The sequence below is a fragment of the Tamandua tetradactyla genome, chromosome 13, assembly GCF_023851605.1.
Source record: "Tamandua tetradactyla isolate mTamTet1 chromosome 13, mTamTet1.pri, whole genome shotgun sequence".
In the NCBI taxonomy this organism is placed as follows: Eukaryota; Metazoa; Chordata; class Mammalia; order Pilosa; family Myrmecophagidae; genus Tamandua; species Tamandua tetradactyla.
Genome location: NC_135339.1, coordinates 24,594,716 through 24,612,632, shown reverse-complemented (window position 1 = coordinate 24,612,632; position 17,917 = coordinate 24,594,716). Strand labels below are relative to the sequence as shown.

The 17,917-nt window shown below is 37.1% G+C and overlaps 1 protein-coding gene and 1 pseudogene across 5 annotated transcripts in view; both read right to left on the bottom strand.

The window, feature by feature from the left end:
• Positions 1–17,917, bottom strand: part of MICU1 (mitochondrial calcium uptake 1) — a 284,544-nt gene that overhangs the window by 54,561 nt on the left and 212,066 nt on the right. For all 5 annotated transcript variants that reach the window (XM_077124976.1, XM_077124978.1, XM_077124977.1 and 2 more), the window contains one exon: positions 15,422–15,559. In XM_077124976.1, the coding sequence (XP_076981091.1) occupies positions 15,422–15,559 (138 nt within the window). The remainder of the gene's footprint in view (positions 1–15,421; positions 15,560–17,917) is intronic.
• On the bottom strand, positions 841–14,484 carry LOC143654519 (magnesium transporter MRS2 homolog, mitochondrial pseudogene; annotated as a pseudogene).

Sequence of the window (17,917 nt, the reverse complement as noted above, 5' to 3'; positions counted from 1 at the left end):
AATAAAGTGTCAATGGCTAAGAGATTTCAAACAGAGTGAAGAGGTTATGCTGGAGGTTATTCTTACATATTATATAGACATCACCTTTTCAGTTAAGGTATATTGGAGAGGCTGGAGGGAAGTACCTGAAAATGTAGAGCTGTATTCCAATAGCCATGTTTCTTGAAGATGATTGTATATTGATATAGCTTTTGCAATGTGACTGTGTGATTGTGAAAACCTTATGTCTGATGTTTCTTTTATCTATGGTTTGGACAGATGAGTAAAACATATGGATTAAAAATAAATAAATAGTAGGAGAAACAAATGTTAGAATAAATTTAATAGATTGAAATGCCAGTGACCAATGAAAGGGAGTGGTAAGCGGTATAGAAAAAAAATAGGGGAAACAAAGGCTAAAATATATTGGGTAGATGGAAATACTAGCAATTACTGAGAGGGAGGGGTAAGGGTTATGGTATGTATGAATTTTCTCCCTTTTTTCTATTTATTTCTTTTCTGAATTGATGCAAATGTTCTAAGAAATGATCATGGTGATGAATATACAACTATGTGATGACATTGTGAGTTACTGATTATATACCAAGAATGGAATGATCATATGGTAAGAATGTTCATGTTTGTATGTTGTTATATTTACAAAAAATAAAAAAAATTAAAAGAAAAAAAGAAGAAGAGAACATGGGAGAAATTTTCATGACCTTGGGTTTTGCAAAATATTAGGCAGGACACATATAGCAAAATTCATTAAAAAAATTGATAAACTGGACTTCATCAAAAAAATTGTTCTTCAAAAGACATCACTGAGAAAATGACAGAACAAATTATAGAGTTGGAGAAAATATTAGCAAATCATATATCTGATACGATGTATCAAGAATTACACAAAGAATTCTTATATGAGAAGACCAAAAACCCAACTAAAAATAGATCAGAATAGGCATATTACTAAAGAAGATATATGAATGGCTAATAAGGACATGAAATTATGCTCAATGTCACTAGTCATTACAGAAATGAAGACTAAAACCACAATGAACTAGCATAACACACCTATTAGAATGGAGGAAACTGAAACTCTCATGTTGCTGTGGAAATGCAGAATGGTGCAGTAATTTTGGAAAATGATTTGGCATTCTCTTAGCGTATATATTATAGATTCCATTTACATGAAATTCTAGAAAATAAAAATCTATAGGGACAGAAAGCAGATTTGTGGTTGGTTGGGGCTAGGTGGGGTATGGGAATTGAATGCAAACTAGCATGAGTAATATTTTTGGTATAATAGAAATGCAAAACTGGATTGCATCCAATGGAAAGAGTTGGCTGAAGAATACATTGACTGAGAAGCAGAATGGCAAACTGTGGTATATACATACGATGGAATATTGTGCAGCTACAGAAAGGAATAAAGTTGTGAGGTATACAACGAGGTGAATGAACCTCGGGGATATTATGCGGTGCAAAACAAGCCAGAAACTAAAGAACAAATATTCTATGGTCTCTTAGAAAATACTTATAAGAAAACTGGGGCCTAAATTGTAAGCTTTTATAGCAGTCACATTTAGTCCGGAGCTGTTGTTATTTTTAGATTTTGAGATGCTGTGCTACATATGTATAACCTGGCATCTCCCTGGAAATTTGGCTATCTGTGTGACACCTAAGACTTAGAGTTGGATTTCTGCAGTTCTGAAAGTCAGCTTTGCACATTCAAAAACTGTCCAAGAAACCAAAAAAGAGATCAGGCTTCAATTAGAGATAAGAACAAAGCTGATCAGGTCAAGACTAAGGTAAATCAGGATACAGGGGTATGGATGGCATTGCTAATATTTTAGAACTTCAACTACTATATGAGACCAAAGAAAGAGAGGTTTATTTTGTCTAAAACCTAAATTTTCTGTAGCTCATAATCTAACCACATGTCTGGATAGTTCATTAAGACAACCCAAACACATGGAGCCCAGAATGGGAATGAGGGCTTATAATTCTGTATAACTTAATAACTGGATACATCTCAGAGTATGTTGAGCAGATCATTAAAAAAGTACTGGCAAAATCCCTTGAGGTGTGGGGGAAAAAATATGAAACTATTAAGTTTTACCACTGGGGAACCCCCTGATACTTTCTCAAACATCAGGGACTCCGAAGTCAATAGGCCAAGCCCTTATCTTGTAGCTTGCTCTTTTTTTTTTTTTTAATTAAAAAAACTAATAACAAACAAAAACATTGACATACGATCATTCCGTTCTACATATATAATCGGTAATTCTCAATATCATCACATAGTTGCATATTCATTATTTCTTAGAACATTTGCATCAATTCAGAAAAAGAAATAAAAAGACAACAGAAAAAGAAAGAAAACGAAAACAGAAAAAAAAAAAGATTATACCTACCATACCCCTTACCCTTTGCTTTCATTGATCACTAGGATTTCAAACTAAATTTATTTTAACATTTGTTCCCCCTATTATTTATTTTTATTCCATATGTTTGTAGCTTGCTCTTGTAGAAGCTTATTTCTGTAGTGGAGAAGCTAAGTCCACCTATAGTTATACCTAAGAATTACTTCCAGAAAACCTCTTTTGTTTCTCAGATGTGGCCTCTCTCTCTCTCTAAGTCCAACTCTGCAAGTAAAATCATTGCCCTCCCCTCTACGTGGCACATGACATCCAGGGTTGAAAGTTTCCCTGGCAATGTGGGACATGACTTCCAGGGATGAGCCTGCCCTGGTACCGTGGGATCGACAGTGACTTTCCTGACCATAAGGGGGAAAAATATAACAAAATAGGTATCAGTGGCTAAGAGAGCTCAAATGAGTCAAGAGGCTATTCTGGAGGCTACTCTTATGCTAGCTTCAGGTAGATATTGCTAATTACCATAGTTTGCCAACCCCCAACCAAAACCATTCCTGCCAACCCTAAAGAACACCTAGGGCTTTATCTGTGATTCTACAAAGTTTCCATGCACTATTATTACTTTCCAGAAACCTTCAACTTCCAGATGGGTTCTTAAACCAGGAACCACGGAATCCTGAAATCCAGAGGGGCCAGCCTCTCCAAGAACATCAACTAGTTCTATTTCCCTATTCCATATTATTGACAACCCTTACCAACATGAAAAAATTAGAATGGGCATAACCCAAATACCTCTAAAGATTGGGAGAAGGATCAAAGGAGAAAGAGGAGTTATAATAGAGAGGATAGGATTTAACAAATGAGCACGACTACTTAATCATTATATTGATATTTCAGTCTTCGGTGTCTTGGAGCACCTAGAAGGGAAAACCTAAAATTGTGGAACTGTAACCCATACCAAACTCTGGAATCTGTCCTATTTGTTACAATGTATCTTGTTACAATGTAAGCTGAAATAAATTGTTTTTTTGTACATATGTTATATTTCACAATAAAATATGTTGAAAAAGCTGGATTGAGGTGATAGATTTACACAACTCTGTAAATTTACTAAAAACCATTGAATTATATACTTAAATGAATATAAAAATTATACTTCAATAAAATGTTAAAGAATGAAAAGCAACTGGAGTAGATAAGGAGTAAAGAGAAGAAGTTTGGCCTCCACTGGGGTTAGCTCTACAGCTAGGTATTCAGTGCTGACAGGCCATGGATGAGTGCAAATGCAGACTACAAAGAATGATTCCTTTGCCCTTTTAATCAGTCATAGCATTTCCATCTGGCAGATATCAATTCAATTGCCTAAGTTTCCTCCATGGCCCACAGAAAAGATGCAATACTCTTCTTCCTTCTTCCTTATAGTTTATGCCTCTCATCAATCATATCATCTATCACCTGCCCAATCTCCTGCTTAGCTTTTTTCTTTTAAATTCAAAACTACTTTTATTTCAATATATCAGAAGACATTTATATATTTGTAGCTTTTGTCCCTTTGCTATTTGTATATGGAATAATGCTCTTCAAGGATTTATGCCATTTATATCATAGACCTAAGAGACTAAATATAATTTGAAGTGAGCATGGAATAGAACTTGGTCTCCAGATACCCTATTCCATGTACCATCTGTTAGACTACCTCTGTAGTTACTACGAAAGTAATGAAAATAAATCTTAAATTAAAAGTGTGAGCTTAATATTGTGATTCCAGAAAATGAAACCATACACAATTCTTGGAATAACTCAACAAAATAAGTACTTTTAAAATATGAAATTGTTTAGTGTTTACAATCTATTTTTATCAAGAATAAAGCAAGCATAAATGATATCCTAAAATGACACTATTCTGCCACATTTTCTTAAAAACTTTCCAAAGAGAAAGACCGTCTGTTATGAGTATCATATCTTGTATTTGTAGATGTTAAATAAGAGAAATATAATTGTTTGCTTATTCACATCACTGAGTGCTTGAAATTCTATTGCCTTACTTTCAAATAGTAGTTAATGTGCTATATTATTTTAATTTCACATTTAAAACTATTGAACTTCATAAATTTTTTGGGTGGGGCATAGGCTCTGTTTTATTACTTAAGGGAGATTTAATGCAAGAAGCATCTTGCAGTTGCCAAAGCAGAACTAGTTGACATTTGAAACCACACTTGATCCAATCACTTTCAAGAATTTTATAAACCATTAGTAACTCCCAATATCAGATTTATGAGGTAGTTATATATTATTATCCTTTTATTGATGGGACTAAAAAAAATTTATTTTACCCAAGTTCATTAACCAACTCAGTAATGCTACAAGGAAAAATTCTAATCTATGCCTGAGCTTAGTCAAATCAAATTTTGCCCCGTGAGCTGACAAAGCAATCATATTTCACAGTTAAGTAGTATTTATTACCTATTTTACAGTGATAACATAAGAACAGAATAGCAGCAGAGGGCTCTGAGGTCAGCCAAAGAAGAGTGCATTGTGAAATCGAAGTATGATTTTATTAAGACACTGATGAAAAAATTGCCAACATTTAAAATGCTAGAAAGGGCTGTATATTCACACTCCAACAACCACACCGTAGAGCATGTTCCAGACCCATGGTGAGGTGAAAAGTGGGCCCCTCAGTGCTCCAAGACAAGCCAGTCTGTCTCGTGCCCTTCTGTAGCTCCCCTCTAAAATGTCTTCTCATAATTGCACATGGGAGTGGGGAGACATTACTTGAAACTTCATCTGCTTTCTTCCACATTAGCTACTAGAATAGTAGGTTTTGTTCCTATCACCAAATCCCCTGGTAAATGGACCCCTAAACTTCCTTAAATAATGTGTTAGGGTATCCTCATCATCATCAGGAAAGGGATATTTATTCTGCTATTACTATAAGAGCTGCTCTGGATGCTTGGGGACACCTAGGGAATCTTTCATGCACGCTACTTTTGGAGGCAAGTTTTACTATAATGTTCTACTGCATGACTGTACTTAATGTCCAGAAAATATTAGAAGGGCAGTTAAGATGTTAAATACGATGGCTGCTTTTTTTTTTTTTTACAAGTATTAGCATTTTTAAAAATCCAAACTTTTAATTGTGGAAACTAAATGTTCTCACAATTCTAAAATTTATCTACCCTCTTGCTTTCAGGAAGCCCATCTGTCAACTTTGGGGTGTAAGCAATATAGATTGGCTGGGCTACATAAATATTCCTGTTTGAGAGTGAGGTGGCACATCCATATGCTCTAAAAACTAGGCAATGAACAAAACAGCTATAAAACAGTAACGGAATGGAAACATTTGCTTTCTACTTTACTTTAAAAGGCTTTAATTATAGTTGAGCAAAGAAAAATAGATTCAGGTGCTCAGAAAGTAAAATCTCAAATTGGAATCCTTATAATGCTGATATTAAATAATCATTTCCTTATTTTTATTTGCCTTATATAAAAAGGGAGCAAATATAAGAAAAGAATATGTCAATGATTAATTTTAAAGCACAAACTTCCAGAGCTTGTTTTAATTCTGCTTAAAATTCTGTCAGCTTTCAGTCACCTGAGAGTAAGGAAATTCACACGAACACAGTTCCCTCCAATGACTACAAACTAGGGCTACCTAATATCTTAACAGTGGGTTTGTCAAGTTTATAGGCTTCAATTGGCATTAAAATTGTACTTTTCTTGATATGTATAAATTAAATAAAAACTATAAAATAGTTTATTCTTGTGTTAAATTAATCTCTCCAAGATTCATGCCATGTCTATAAAAACAGTTTGTAGGAAGTAGAATCTTTGCTTTTTACAAAGCAAGCACTTTGCTTCTTTACTCAGAATTCTGAAAATGCAATTAAGTTCTAGTATTGCGACTGCCATAATGTGTTTTTACCATTGGACGTTATAATATACATATCACTGATTTTTTTCAAGTCTCTTAGAAAATATAAAAGAAATAATAAAAGTGTATCAGAAGTCTCCTCTGACTACTTTAACAAAATATGCAGTTCCCAGTTGCTGTTCCTAATGGTTTGTTCAGATATTCCTGCTTGATCCAAGTCCATCTTGCCTAAGGCTGGTTTTCATTTCCATCCTTTTGTCTGTCTGAAGGGATTTTTTTAGGTAGAGAGGCCATCATAGGAGGCAAAGAAGCTTCTAGTTGCAAGTAAACCCCTCCACATTAGGCCTCTTCCCATAAAAATAATTCCTGCATTCTGCCAAAACACTCTATGTTCCTTTCAAGAGAAGATTCCAAATTCGTTTCCAAAGCAACTCCCGTTAGTCTATAGAGCGAAACAGAAAAGGTTCCTGGGGTAGTTAGATTCGGTTGTCAACTTGGCCAGGTGAAGATACCTAATTTGGTTGCTGTGGACATGAGCCAATGGCACGTGAACCTCATCTGTTGCTGATTACATCTGCAGTCGGCTAGGAGGCATATGCTTGCTGCAAGGAATGTTTGATTTAATAGGCTGGTGCTTATACGTAGCACAGCCCAAGCAGCTCAGCATACCTCATCTCAGCACTCACAGCTTAGCCCAGGCCTTTGGACATGCAGGAAAGAAATCACCCTGGGGAAAGTTGTTGGAACCCAGAGCCCTGGAGAGAAGGCCAGCAGAGATCACCCTGTGCTTTTCCACGTAAGAAAGAACCTCAGTTGAAAGTTAGCTGCCTTTCCTCTGAAGAACTAATGAAATAAATCCCCTTTTATTAAAAGCCAATCCATCTCTGGTGTGTTGCATTCTGGCAGCTAGCAAACTAGAACAGTTTCCATGGTGAACTGTAGGTTTTACCTCATGATCACATGATGGTGGTTGTCCCGATTGATAAAAATAACGCTTTGTGACTAGTCAGTCAGTACCCTGAGTTCTCAAGCTGCATTGGAAAGCTAACTGATAATAGCTTTCCAACAGCATCTCCATCTCTTCTGCATGGTCCAGTGCTGCTCTTTTCAAAGACTTGTGGATCACTCCATTTTGTCAGAGGTCTCCTAGGAACTTCTCTTCATCCAACATCTCCAAAATTGATTCTTTGAAAATTTTAATATCTGATTTTAACACTGATAGACTTTTTTGCCATTTTGTAGTAAGACATGCAGAATGTTTGGGGCTCCACTAAAGCTTCCAATGTCTCAAGGATCAGTAGCTGAAAAATGCTACCTTTGCCCTGAGGGTGTTGATCCAGTATCATAGGAGTGCTTCGATAGTTCTAAACTCAAAAGGTAAAGGGTAAATGACTAGTTGATCCCTTCCAGCCAATTGTGTAGGGAGTTTCCAGAACAGCTATTGCTTTAAATTTAAATTAGAATAATCTGAATTCAGAGGACATTCTTGAGTTATCGCAGCTTTTCAAATATCCCATTTTTATGATAATCCTTTTGTTTCTGGTTGTGATGTTCATTAAATGGTGAAATAGCAGATCTCTGGCCATACTGACTAAGGTGGCTTGAGAGACATCAGAAGGTTTAAACTGGAGCATTTCACCTGCCACAGGAAGCAGGGCTCCTTCTGAGTATTTTGGCCACGTGGCCACAGGTGGCAACAGGGTGAGCTCCAGAGGTCAGTCTCAAGGTTGAAAGGAAAGCACAGTTGACACAGAACAAAGCCACATGAAGAAATAAAGATTTCTTGTAAGGGTAACAACATAGATAATTATAAATGCCAATACTATTGTATTTTCAGTTTGTAACTCTACTTTTTACTTCCTACAGGATCTAAAAAGCAAATATGTAAAATGTAATGACAAACCAGGGGTTTTGGACTCATAATATATAAACATGCAATTTTTGACCAGAACTATGAATGTGGGGGATGGATGGTATAAAAACATAGTTTGCATAGACTATTGAAGTTAAGTTGATATCAAAGGCATTGAGACTGTTATAGATTTAGAATGTTAAGTTTAAGCCTTAAGGTAACTATAAAGAAAATATCAGAGAATATGCAAACCCAGAGGCAGGACTTAGAGTACAGATTGCCAAGGGTATGGGGGAAGGGGGAATGGGGAGTTAATGCATAATGGGTGTAGGGTTTGTTTTGGGAAATAGGAGAGTGTCATTAATGGAAGGTTTTGAGGGTACCACAATATTGTGATATCATTAATCCTACTGAATGGTATGTTTGGGAGTGTTGTGATGGGAAAGTCTATATTGTATATATATATATATCCTCACAATCAAAAAAAAAATAAAAGAAAGAGCAATTAAAAGACAATGACAATTAAATACAAAACATTATCCTGAACAGGATCCAGTAAGGGAGGAGAAAAGACTCAAAAGGACATTACTGGGTGTATACATAAATGGACTACTGAGCAGTCATAAGAAGGAATGAAGTTGTGAGGCATGCGACTAGGTGAATGAGCCTCAAGAGCTGTATGTTGAATGAAATGTCAGTAACAAAAAGACAAATAGTATTATGCCTCACTCATATGGACTAACTGTAATTTAAAAATTTGGTGAACTAAAGTTAAGAGCATTGGTTATCAGGTTGGGGCTTACTGTAAAGGGTCCTAGATTGCAAGCTCTTAGCAGTCACATATATTCAGGAGGTGTAAATGTTAGTTCTAAATTCTGAGATATCGGGCTGTTTGTATATAACATGGTCTTTCTCAGAAAATTCAGGTGTATATTTGACACCTGAGACTCAGAGTTAGAGCGCTGAAGCTATGAAAGTCAGCAATACTCCATACAGGAACTGTTTAAAAAGTTTAAAAAGTGATCAGACATCAAGTAGAAATATGAACGAAGCTGATCTGGATAGGACTAAAGTATATCAGAAGACTGGGTAAAGGATGATATCGTCCACATTTTAAAATTTCAACTTCTGTGTGAGACTAAAAGGAGGGATGTTTAATTGGTGCAAAGCTTACATTTTGGGTAGTTCATTTTCTAATTTAACTTGCATGGTCAGTTTAGTTGAACACTATAAATACAAGGAACCTTGATTAGGACATGAGATTTTGTTGGTTTGTCCAGGTTAGTGTGATGCCCCAAGAATTCCCAGAGTGATCTGGGCAGTGAATAAAGAAGTATTTGCCAAGTATTCTCCCTTGGAGGAATGGGAAGAAAGGAGGAAATATTCAACTTTCCTATTGGGAGAATTTCTTATATTCTTGCAAACAGTGGGGACAACCAAATTAATAGGTCTAGCCCTCGATCTTGGGGTTTGCCCTATGAAACTTATTCCTGCAAAGGACCGCCTACTTAAAATTAGGCCTACTTAAAACTTCAAGCCTACTTAAAATTAGGCCTAAGACTCAACCCTAGAGAACCTCTTTTCTTGCTCAGATGTGCTCTTTCTCTCTAAGTTCACTCTCAGCAGGTGAACACTGCCCTCCCTCTTATGTGGGACATGACCCCCAGGGGTGTGTAAAATCTCCCTGGCAACATGGGACAGAAAGTCCGAGAAAAGCCGGGACCTGGCATCGAGAGATTAAGAAAGTCTTCTTGACCAAAAGGGGGAAAGAGAAATGAGACAAAATAAAGTTTCAGTGGCTGAGAGATTTCAGAGTTGAGAGCTTATTCTGGAGGTTATTCTTATGCATTACATAGATATCCCTTTTTAGTTTATGGTGTATTGGAGTGGCTAGAGGGAAGTACCTTAAACTGTTGAGCTGTGTTCCAGTAGCCTAGATTCTTGAAGATGATTGTATAAAGATATAAAGTTTATAATGTGGTTGTGAGAACCTTGGGTCTGATGCTCCTTATAACTGGGGTATGGACAGATGAGTAAAAAATATGGATTAAAAAAACACATTAATAAATTAATAGGGGGGACAAAGGGTAAAATAAATTGGGTAGATGGAAACACTAGTGGTCAATGAAAGGGAGGGGTAAGGGGTATGGCATGTATGAGTTTTTCTTTTTATTTATTTTTCTGGAGAGATGCAAATGTTCTAAAAAATGATCATAGTAATGGATACACAACTATGTGATGATATTGTGAGCCATCAGTTGTACACCATGTATAGAATGTATGTATGTGAAGATTTCTCAATTTAAAAAAAAGACATTATTGGGACACAAGAAAAAAATGGATTATGGACTCTAAGCTTTATATCATTGTTCAATTTCTTGAACTTGTAACTTCACTTAAGTAAATGTATATCCTTGCTCTTAGGATAGTCACATGGCAGTATTAAGTTTTATGGAGCACGAGGTATACAACTTACACTTAGAATTGTTCAGAAAAGGACAGATAGAAGGATAGATAGATGGACAGATAGAATGATAAGGCAAATGTGGGAAAATGTTAGAATTGGTGGATCTAGGTATCTGGGTGTTAGGGGTATGCTGGAGTTCTTTATGTGATTTTTGTAACTGTCCTGAAAATTTGGAAGCATTTCAAAATAAAAAGTTTTTAAAAAAGTTAATCATATAATAGTTTATAAGAACTGCTGATAAGCACTAACCCTGTTTATTGGCTAGTGGTGGTGTTAATGAACAATGCTATACAAAGAATGATGTAAGGCATAGGGTTTTGAGAAGAAACAATGAGCAAAAGCAAGTACTTTCAAAATATTTGGTTGCCAAAATCCTATTCTGTCTGTAAGGCCTAGTTCAAATTTCACCTCCTCCAGGAAATCTTAGTCTCTTCACTTGGTTCTAATCCTTCTCATTGGTGATCCTAGAAGATCTCATATCTTTATTAGAATACTTAACACATTCATCAATACATTTGCAAATATTTGCCTTTAACACACTCACCATACTGAGGACATGAAAAGATGAGTAAGATACTGTTTCCAAGGGCTCAAAGTGGAGTAAGTTGCTTTGTGTTATATTTGTTTGATGTCTGTCTCCCTTCACTAGGAATCTAAGTTCTATAAGAGTGGAGATTTACTTATCACTGTATCTCCAGTATCTAGAATAGTCTGGCACATAATGGGTGCTCAAAAAATATTTATGAAATTATAGTTCCTTGCATACATAGTTTTTTCTTATTAGACTATTAGAGAATACATTTCTTGAGGATAGGGGCTAGTTTTTGTTTACTTTTTATTTTTCTCACAGCATCCGGCTTAGTGTCTTGCACATAGCAATGTCTACCACTGAACTGAATTGTAAGTTTTTGATTTCATTTTTAAATCTAGAAATTACTAAGTTTAGGAGCTTCAACACTCCTAAGTACAGCGGACCACTATTGTGTATTAACTTTATGAAGTCTCAGAAAACTCTTCCTTTGTTAAATAGGAAATCTGGCAATCATTCAAAGCAACAGAAACTTTTCCAGGACTGATAGGTTCCTCAAATCTTCAAAAGGGATAGAACAGCTAGATACATTGATGGGACACAGAACCTCCAGACCAGGAATTCATAAGCATATCAGAAAGGCCCCTGGGCGGCCTTTCATTAAACATTGATGCCTGGACCCCACACACTGCACTTCTGATTTAATTGGTTTGAAGAGGTTCCTGGCAACCATATTAAAAAAAAACTCCTCAAGGGATCCTCATATGGAGTCAGGGTTGAGAAATATACTGCTCTAGAGGAGTTTGATTAGGATAAAGAACACATTGCTACTGAAAGGACAAAATGAGAAATAGGAAGCCTTGGATTTTAGTGCAGACTCTTGGTGGGTCATTAATTTCTCTTTCTCCATCTCTATGTTCTTAAATGCAAAATTGAGAGCTAACAAGGCTGTTACAGAGAAAACGAAAAATGACTGTGAAGCACTGCATGGTTATTAAACACTATGCAAATATTTATTTAATAGCACCACTAGGACCTTCAATCTTTCAGGTCTGGGTTGAAATCTTCATATAGAACCCCACATAGAAACTGATTAAAATGAGCCAAAAGAAAACTTATATTTTCATGTTATAAAATGCAAAATGGGATAAAAGATGCAATTAGAAAGCATATGGTGATTTCCCTTTACTGAGAAATGGTCCTAGACAGATGGACTGGTAACTTTAGGAGCAAAGGCCCTTCATTAATTCTCATTTTAGTTAACTGCTATGTTCACTATTTAATCAAAATGAGAGGACAATCATTCTCAGTGCCCTTGCTAAAGCAGGCTACACATTTTGGGCCAGAAATAATTTAGCACCCCAGATTTTCATCATCTAATAAAATGCATCCTTTCACTTCAGAGCCCTTTAGGTTCTAAATTAGTTCCTGCCAAAGTTAAAATACTCTATTCTTTAAAGGCAGATGTCTCCAACACTCAATTTACTGCTTTTAAATATAAATTCATAATAAAATAATGAATAAGCCTATCATGAGAGATAATTTAAGGTCAATTGGAGTGTCTGCACCAAACTTTAAAAATAAATCTGGTCAAAAGAAAGATGTGTTTTCTAACGCAAACACTGTTACCAGCATAGTGTTTTAAAATCCACCTAAACATTAGTAATACATTTTCTGAAAATATTATTGCCAACAGATATGAGCTGTGTATTCTGTAGAAGTGCTCTCTGGGGGTGAAGTATTTTCCCCTGTTAATGATGTGTCATTCTCTCCCCACCAGCAGAACACCTGCTGTGGGAATGTGGGAATAGGCTGGACTGAGTTCATTTAGAGTAGCTGATATTTTCTTTCAGATCCCAGCCTGCCCTCAACTGTAGTTCACAGCCTGACTCAAAGGTCCTTTCAGAGCTGTTTAACATCATGACAAAGAGAAAAAAAGTGGCTAAGAATTGCTTCTTGTTTTTTAAAAAACAGTTTTAATTGTGAAATATATACACAAAAAGCAATACGTTTCAAAGTACACTGTAGCAAGTAGTTATAGAACAAATTTCAGAGTTTGGTATGGGTTACAGTTTCACAATTTTAAGTTTTTCCTTCTGGCTGCTTCAAGACACCAGAGATTAAAAGAAATATCAACGTAATGATTCAGCAGTCATCATACTCATTTGTTAAATCCTATCTTCTCTGTTATAACTCCTCCTTCTCCTTTCATTCTTTTCTCAATCCTTAGGGATATTGGAGCTATACCCATTCTAACTCTTTCATGTTGGAAAGGGGTGTCGATAATATGGGATAGGGGCATGGAACTAGCTGATGTTCTTGGAGAGTCTGGCCCCTCTGGTTTCAGGACTTATCTGGCCTACCAACCATCTGGAAGTGGTAGGTTTCTAGAAAGTATTCCTAGTGAGTGAAATTTTTGTAAAATCTCAGCTAGAGCCCTAGGTGTTCTTTAGGGGTTGACAGGAATGGTTTTGGTTGGGGTTTGGTAAACAGTGGTAATTACTATCTAGCTGAAGCTTGAGTAAGAGTAGCTTCCAGAATAGTCAATAATTGCTTTTTGCTAATTTGGGGCAATGTTATTCGTGTAAGATTTTTTACACAAACACAAAGAAAGCTGAGACAAACAGTGGCAATCCTATTTCTTATTTTCAATTATTGAGTCTTTAAACCTAGAAAGACCCTTATAGTAAGCATGTGGGCCAAGCCTCTCAATTCATGAGGCCAATAAGGTTCAGTGATTTGTCTAATGTCCATGGAAATCACCGAGGCAGGACCTGAACACAAGCCATCTAGCTCTATGTCTAAGATTACATTATCTTGGCAATCTCATATATTACCTACGTTTTTAGTGTCAAGTTTGTTTTCTAGTCATCATTGTCTAGGGGAAAGGGTACTGGGCTGGGGATGGGATCTGGGTTCTAGCCCCAACACTTTTCTATAAATATGTGTGTGTGTGTTATGTGTAAGTGAGTAAGAGAGAGAGGGAGAGAGAGGGAGAGTTAGAGGGAGAAGAAGGGAGGGAGTCATTTAACTGGCCATTTGCTTCAGTTTATCCAACCTAGCCTCCTGGCAAAACGCAACTGCTGATTCAATTCTACCATCTGACTTTTCTTTTTCCTGTACCAGGTATAGGTGCTGTTGTCACAGAGCAGTGTTGATTATTGTCACCACAAACCCCTGATCTCCAATCAATGCAGCTCAAAAACTCTCAATCATCTCTTCCTAAATTCCGTAATAACATTTGTATTGGTCTTTCTACACTTATGTTTGCTTCCTTCCAAGCTATTTCCCATATAGCAGCCAGGGTTCTCTTTAACAGAAATATAACCATGCCATTTCACTGCTCACAACTCATTGCACTGATAATAAAATCCAAACTCCTTCCATGCTTACACGGTCTTGCATGTTCTGGCCCTGGTCTCCCTGATCAATCTCGTGTCAGGTCATCCTCCTCCTTGCTTGGTATGCAGCCATCACCCTGGTCCCCTTTCAGTTTCTCACACATTCTGGATTTGTTTTTCCTGCCTCAGAGTTTTTACATATGACATTACTCTCTATCTAGAACCTCCTCTTCCCTCTACTTCTGTTCCTGCCTTCCTCTTCTTTCTCTATTTCTTACTTCTCATTCTGATGTGCCTTCTAAACATCCTACTCTAATGAAACAGCTTCCCAAAGGTCACCAATTATTACCATCTTACCAAAACCACTGGACATTTATCATCTTTATTTTATTGAATGCTCTCTGTAGTGTATGACACTAGACCTTCAGTTCCTGCACCCTCTACTTCCTTGAATTTGATTTCACTACTTTTGCTAGGTATTTCTCTACTTCTTCTAGATTTCCTTCCTGAGCTGCTTAAATGTCTGCTCCCATTTGATTGTGTCCTTGGTTCTTTTCTGTATAAAATCTTCTTTGGACAATTTCGCCTATTCTCATGGTTCTAATGCTAGTAGTGTGCTGAAAATTCCAAAATCGACTGCAGCCCTCTAAGATGCTGGTCATCTCTACATGTATAGTCCACAGGCATCTTAAACTCAACATATTCACCACTGAACTCTTTATCTCACCCCCCCCCCCAAATCAACTTCTTTAAATTTTAAAATTCCTAGTCTCAGTTCATGGTGCCACCCTTTGACCAAACAAGAAACGTGGGAGTCGTTCTGGACCCTCTCTTCTTCCTCACCCACTGCTCATCTTTTCTTCTTCTTTTGGATCTGAGGAACCAAGGATGAATTAGTCATAACCCTTGGCACATCATACACATGCATCATTATGTTGGGACTACTGCCATTACCGTATGTTCCCACGGTTCCTTTATTTCCTCTAGGTAAAGCTACTTACCTTTCCCTCTTTGAAGTGCTTCTTGAGCTGCTTCTGCATGGTGGTCAACTTCTTGGACTGCACCCCACTGTAGGCCAGCAGCATGCCACCAAACTGTCTCTCAGTAATTCTCCCATCTACAGGATCATGGCGCTCAAACTGGAAGGGAAACAATAAAAGTGTTCTCAGCATCGACAGGAAAGTATTTTGACATGGAATATATAATGATCCACTCTGTTGGAGGGCAGAAAATAGTTGATGGCTATAGTGTATTTTTGAACTAAATTTCTCAGTAAGAGCTGAAAAAAATTATTCAAAACAGAAGATCCAGATTCTTATCCCAGATCTGCCACAATTTATAACCTCAATTTCCTTACAAATAAAACAGAGCTGCTTTAACAGCTCATTCAGCTCACAGATTATGAACATCCTTGAGGGGATAAAAACTATTTTAAAAGTCCACACACATTTATTCCATTATTAGTGATAAGTGCTGCCTGGATCATCCATGTCCTTCCTCAGAGAAGATTCAAAAGCTATCATAAATTTGATCAACTGCACATTTGTAAAGTCACATCTGTTCCTTATCTTTACTTATTAACAATGTTATACACTCACCTAGACCTTTCAGGATTTCTTAAAAGTTAATGCATTTTCAAGTTTTCAACATGGTAACCAAATACTAGGACATCAACAGAGCTTGAAAAAGAGGCATAGACATGTTCTGTGACTAAGTATGTTATTGATAATTAGATCACCTCTAATTACATCATCTGGGGCCACTGCACTCATTATCCTAAGCTGTGCTCATTATACTATGCCCTGCAGTTCTACTTTGCTAGCTGCCGTAATGTAACATACCAGAGACGGAATGGCTTTTAACAAGGGGAATTTAATAAGTTGCTAGTTTACAGTTCTAAGGCCGAGAAAATTCCCAATTAAAACAAGTCTATAGAAATGTCCAATTTAAGGCATCCGGGGAAAGATACCTTGGTTCAAGAAGGCAGACGACATTCAACGTTTCTCTCTCAGCTGGAAGGGCACATGGCGGAACATGGCGGCGTCTGTTGATTTTCTCGTGGCTCTACCAAAAAGGGACTCTCTCCCAAACGTTTCCTCTTTTAAAGGATTCCAGTAAGCAACTCCACCTTCAGTGGGTGGAGTCACAACTCTATGGAAATCATCTAATCAAAAGTTACCACCCATAATTGGGTGGGTCACATCTTCATGGAAACAATCAAAATGCTCCCACCCAGGAATACTGAATGAAGATTAAAGGGCATGGCTTTTCTGGGGCCCACTACAGATTCAAAGCGGCGCACCTGCCAATATTTTCTCTAATAAAATTATCAGAATTACAGCAGTTCGGAGAGACAGATTTTGGTCTGATAGGCCATCTGCTCTCCTACTATGTGCCTACTAATAAGCTCTTTCTTGCTTTGAAAAAATAAAAAGAGGCACAGAACATAGCATGTTTTAATTAGACCTGCTCACTATAAAGCCCATGAAATATCATTAACATTTAAATATGCAGATGGAAGGTTAAGTAAACAGGACCTCTAGCTAATGTAAATGATTATCAGAAAAACTAAGATTTTCATTTAAAAACGAAGAGGGACAAGGGCGACTTATCTAGTCCTACCTGCAGATATTGCTGTTTATGACACTTAATTTTTTTCCTTTTTTTAATTAATGCAGTTTTAGGTTATAGGGGTAAGGAAGACACTGTCTATATTTTAGAACAACACATACTCTTTGAGACCAAAGGAAGAAAGGTTTATTTGGTCTAGAACCAAAATTTTCTGTAGCACGTAATCTAACTCAATCTATCAGTATAGCTCATTTGATCAAGTGATACATAGGGAGCTCAGAATAAGAAAGAGATCCTTTAATCCTGTATAGCTTAATGTAATGCCTGGATACATCCTAGAGTACATTAAGCAGATAATCAAAAAGTATTGGCAAAGTCCCTTGAGGGATGGGAGAAAAAATATGGAACTAGTAAACTTTACCATCAGGGAATCCCCTGATACTGTGTCAAACTTTAGGGACTCCCAAATCAATAGGCCGTGTCATTGATCTTGAGGCTTACTCTTGGGAAGCTTATGCAGGTAGCAGAGAAGCTTAGCCTACCTACAGGTATGCCTAAGAATTACTTCTGGAAGGCCTCTTTTGTTGTTCAGATGTGGCCTCGGTCTCTCTAAGCCCCAACTCTGCAAGTGAAATCACTGTCCTCCCCACTAAGTGGGACATGATATCCAGGGGTGAAAGTCTTCCCGGCAGCATGGGAGATGACTCCCAGGGATGAGTCTGACTCTGGCACCGTGGGAACAACAATTCCATCCTGACCAAAAGGGGGAAAAGAAGCATAACTAATAAAGTATTGGTGGCAGAGAGTTCAAATAGAGTCGAGAAGCTACTCTGGAGGTTGCTCTTATGCATGCTTCAGTTAGACCTGGCTACCTATCATAACCTGCCAACCCCCAATCAGGACCATTCCAGTCAATCCTAGGGCAA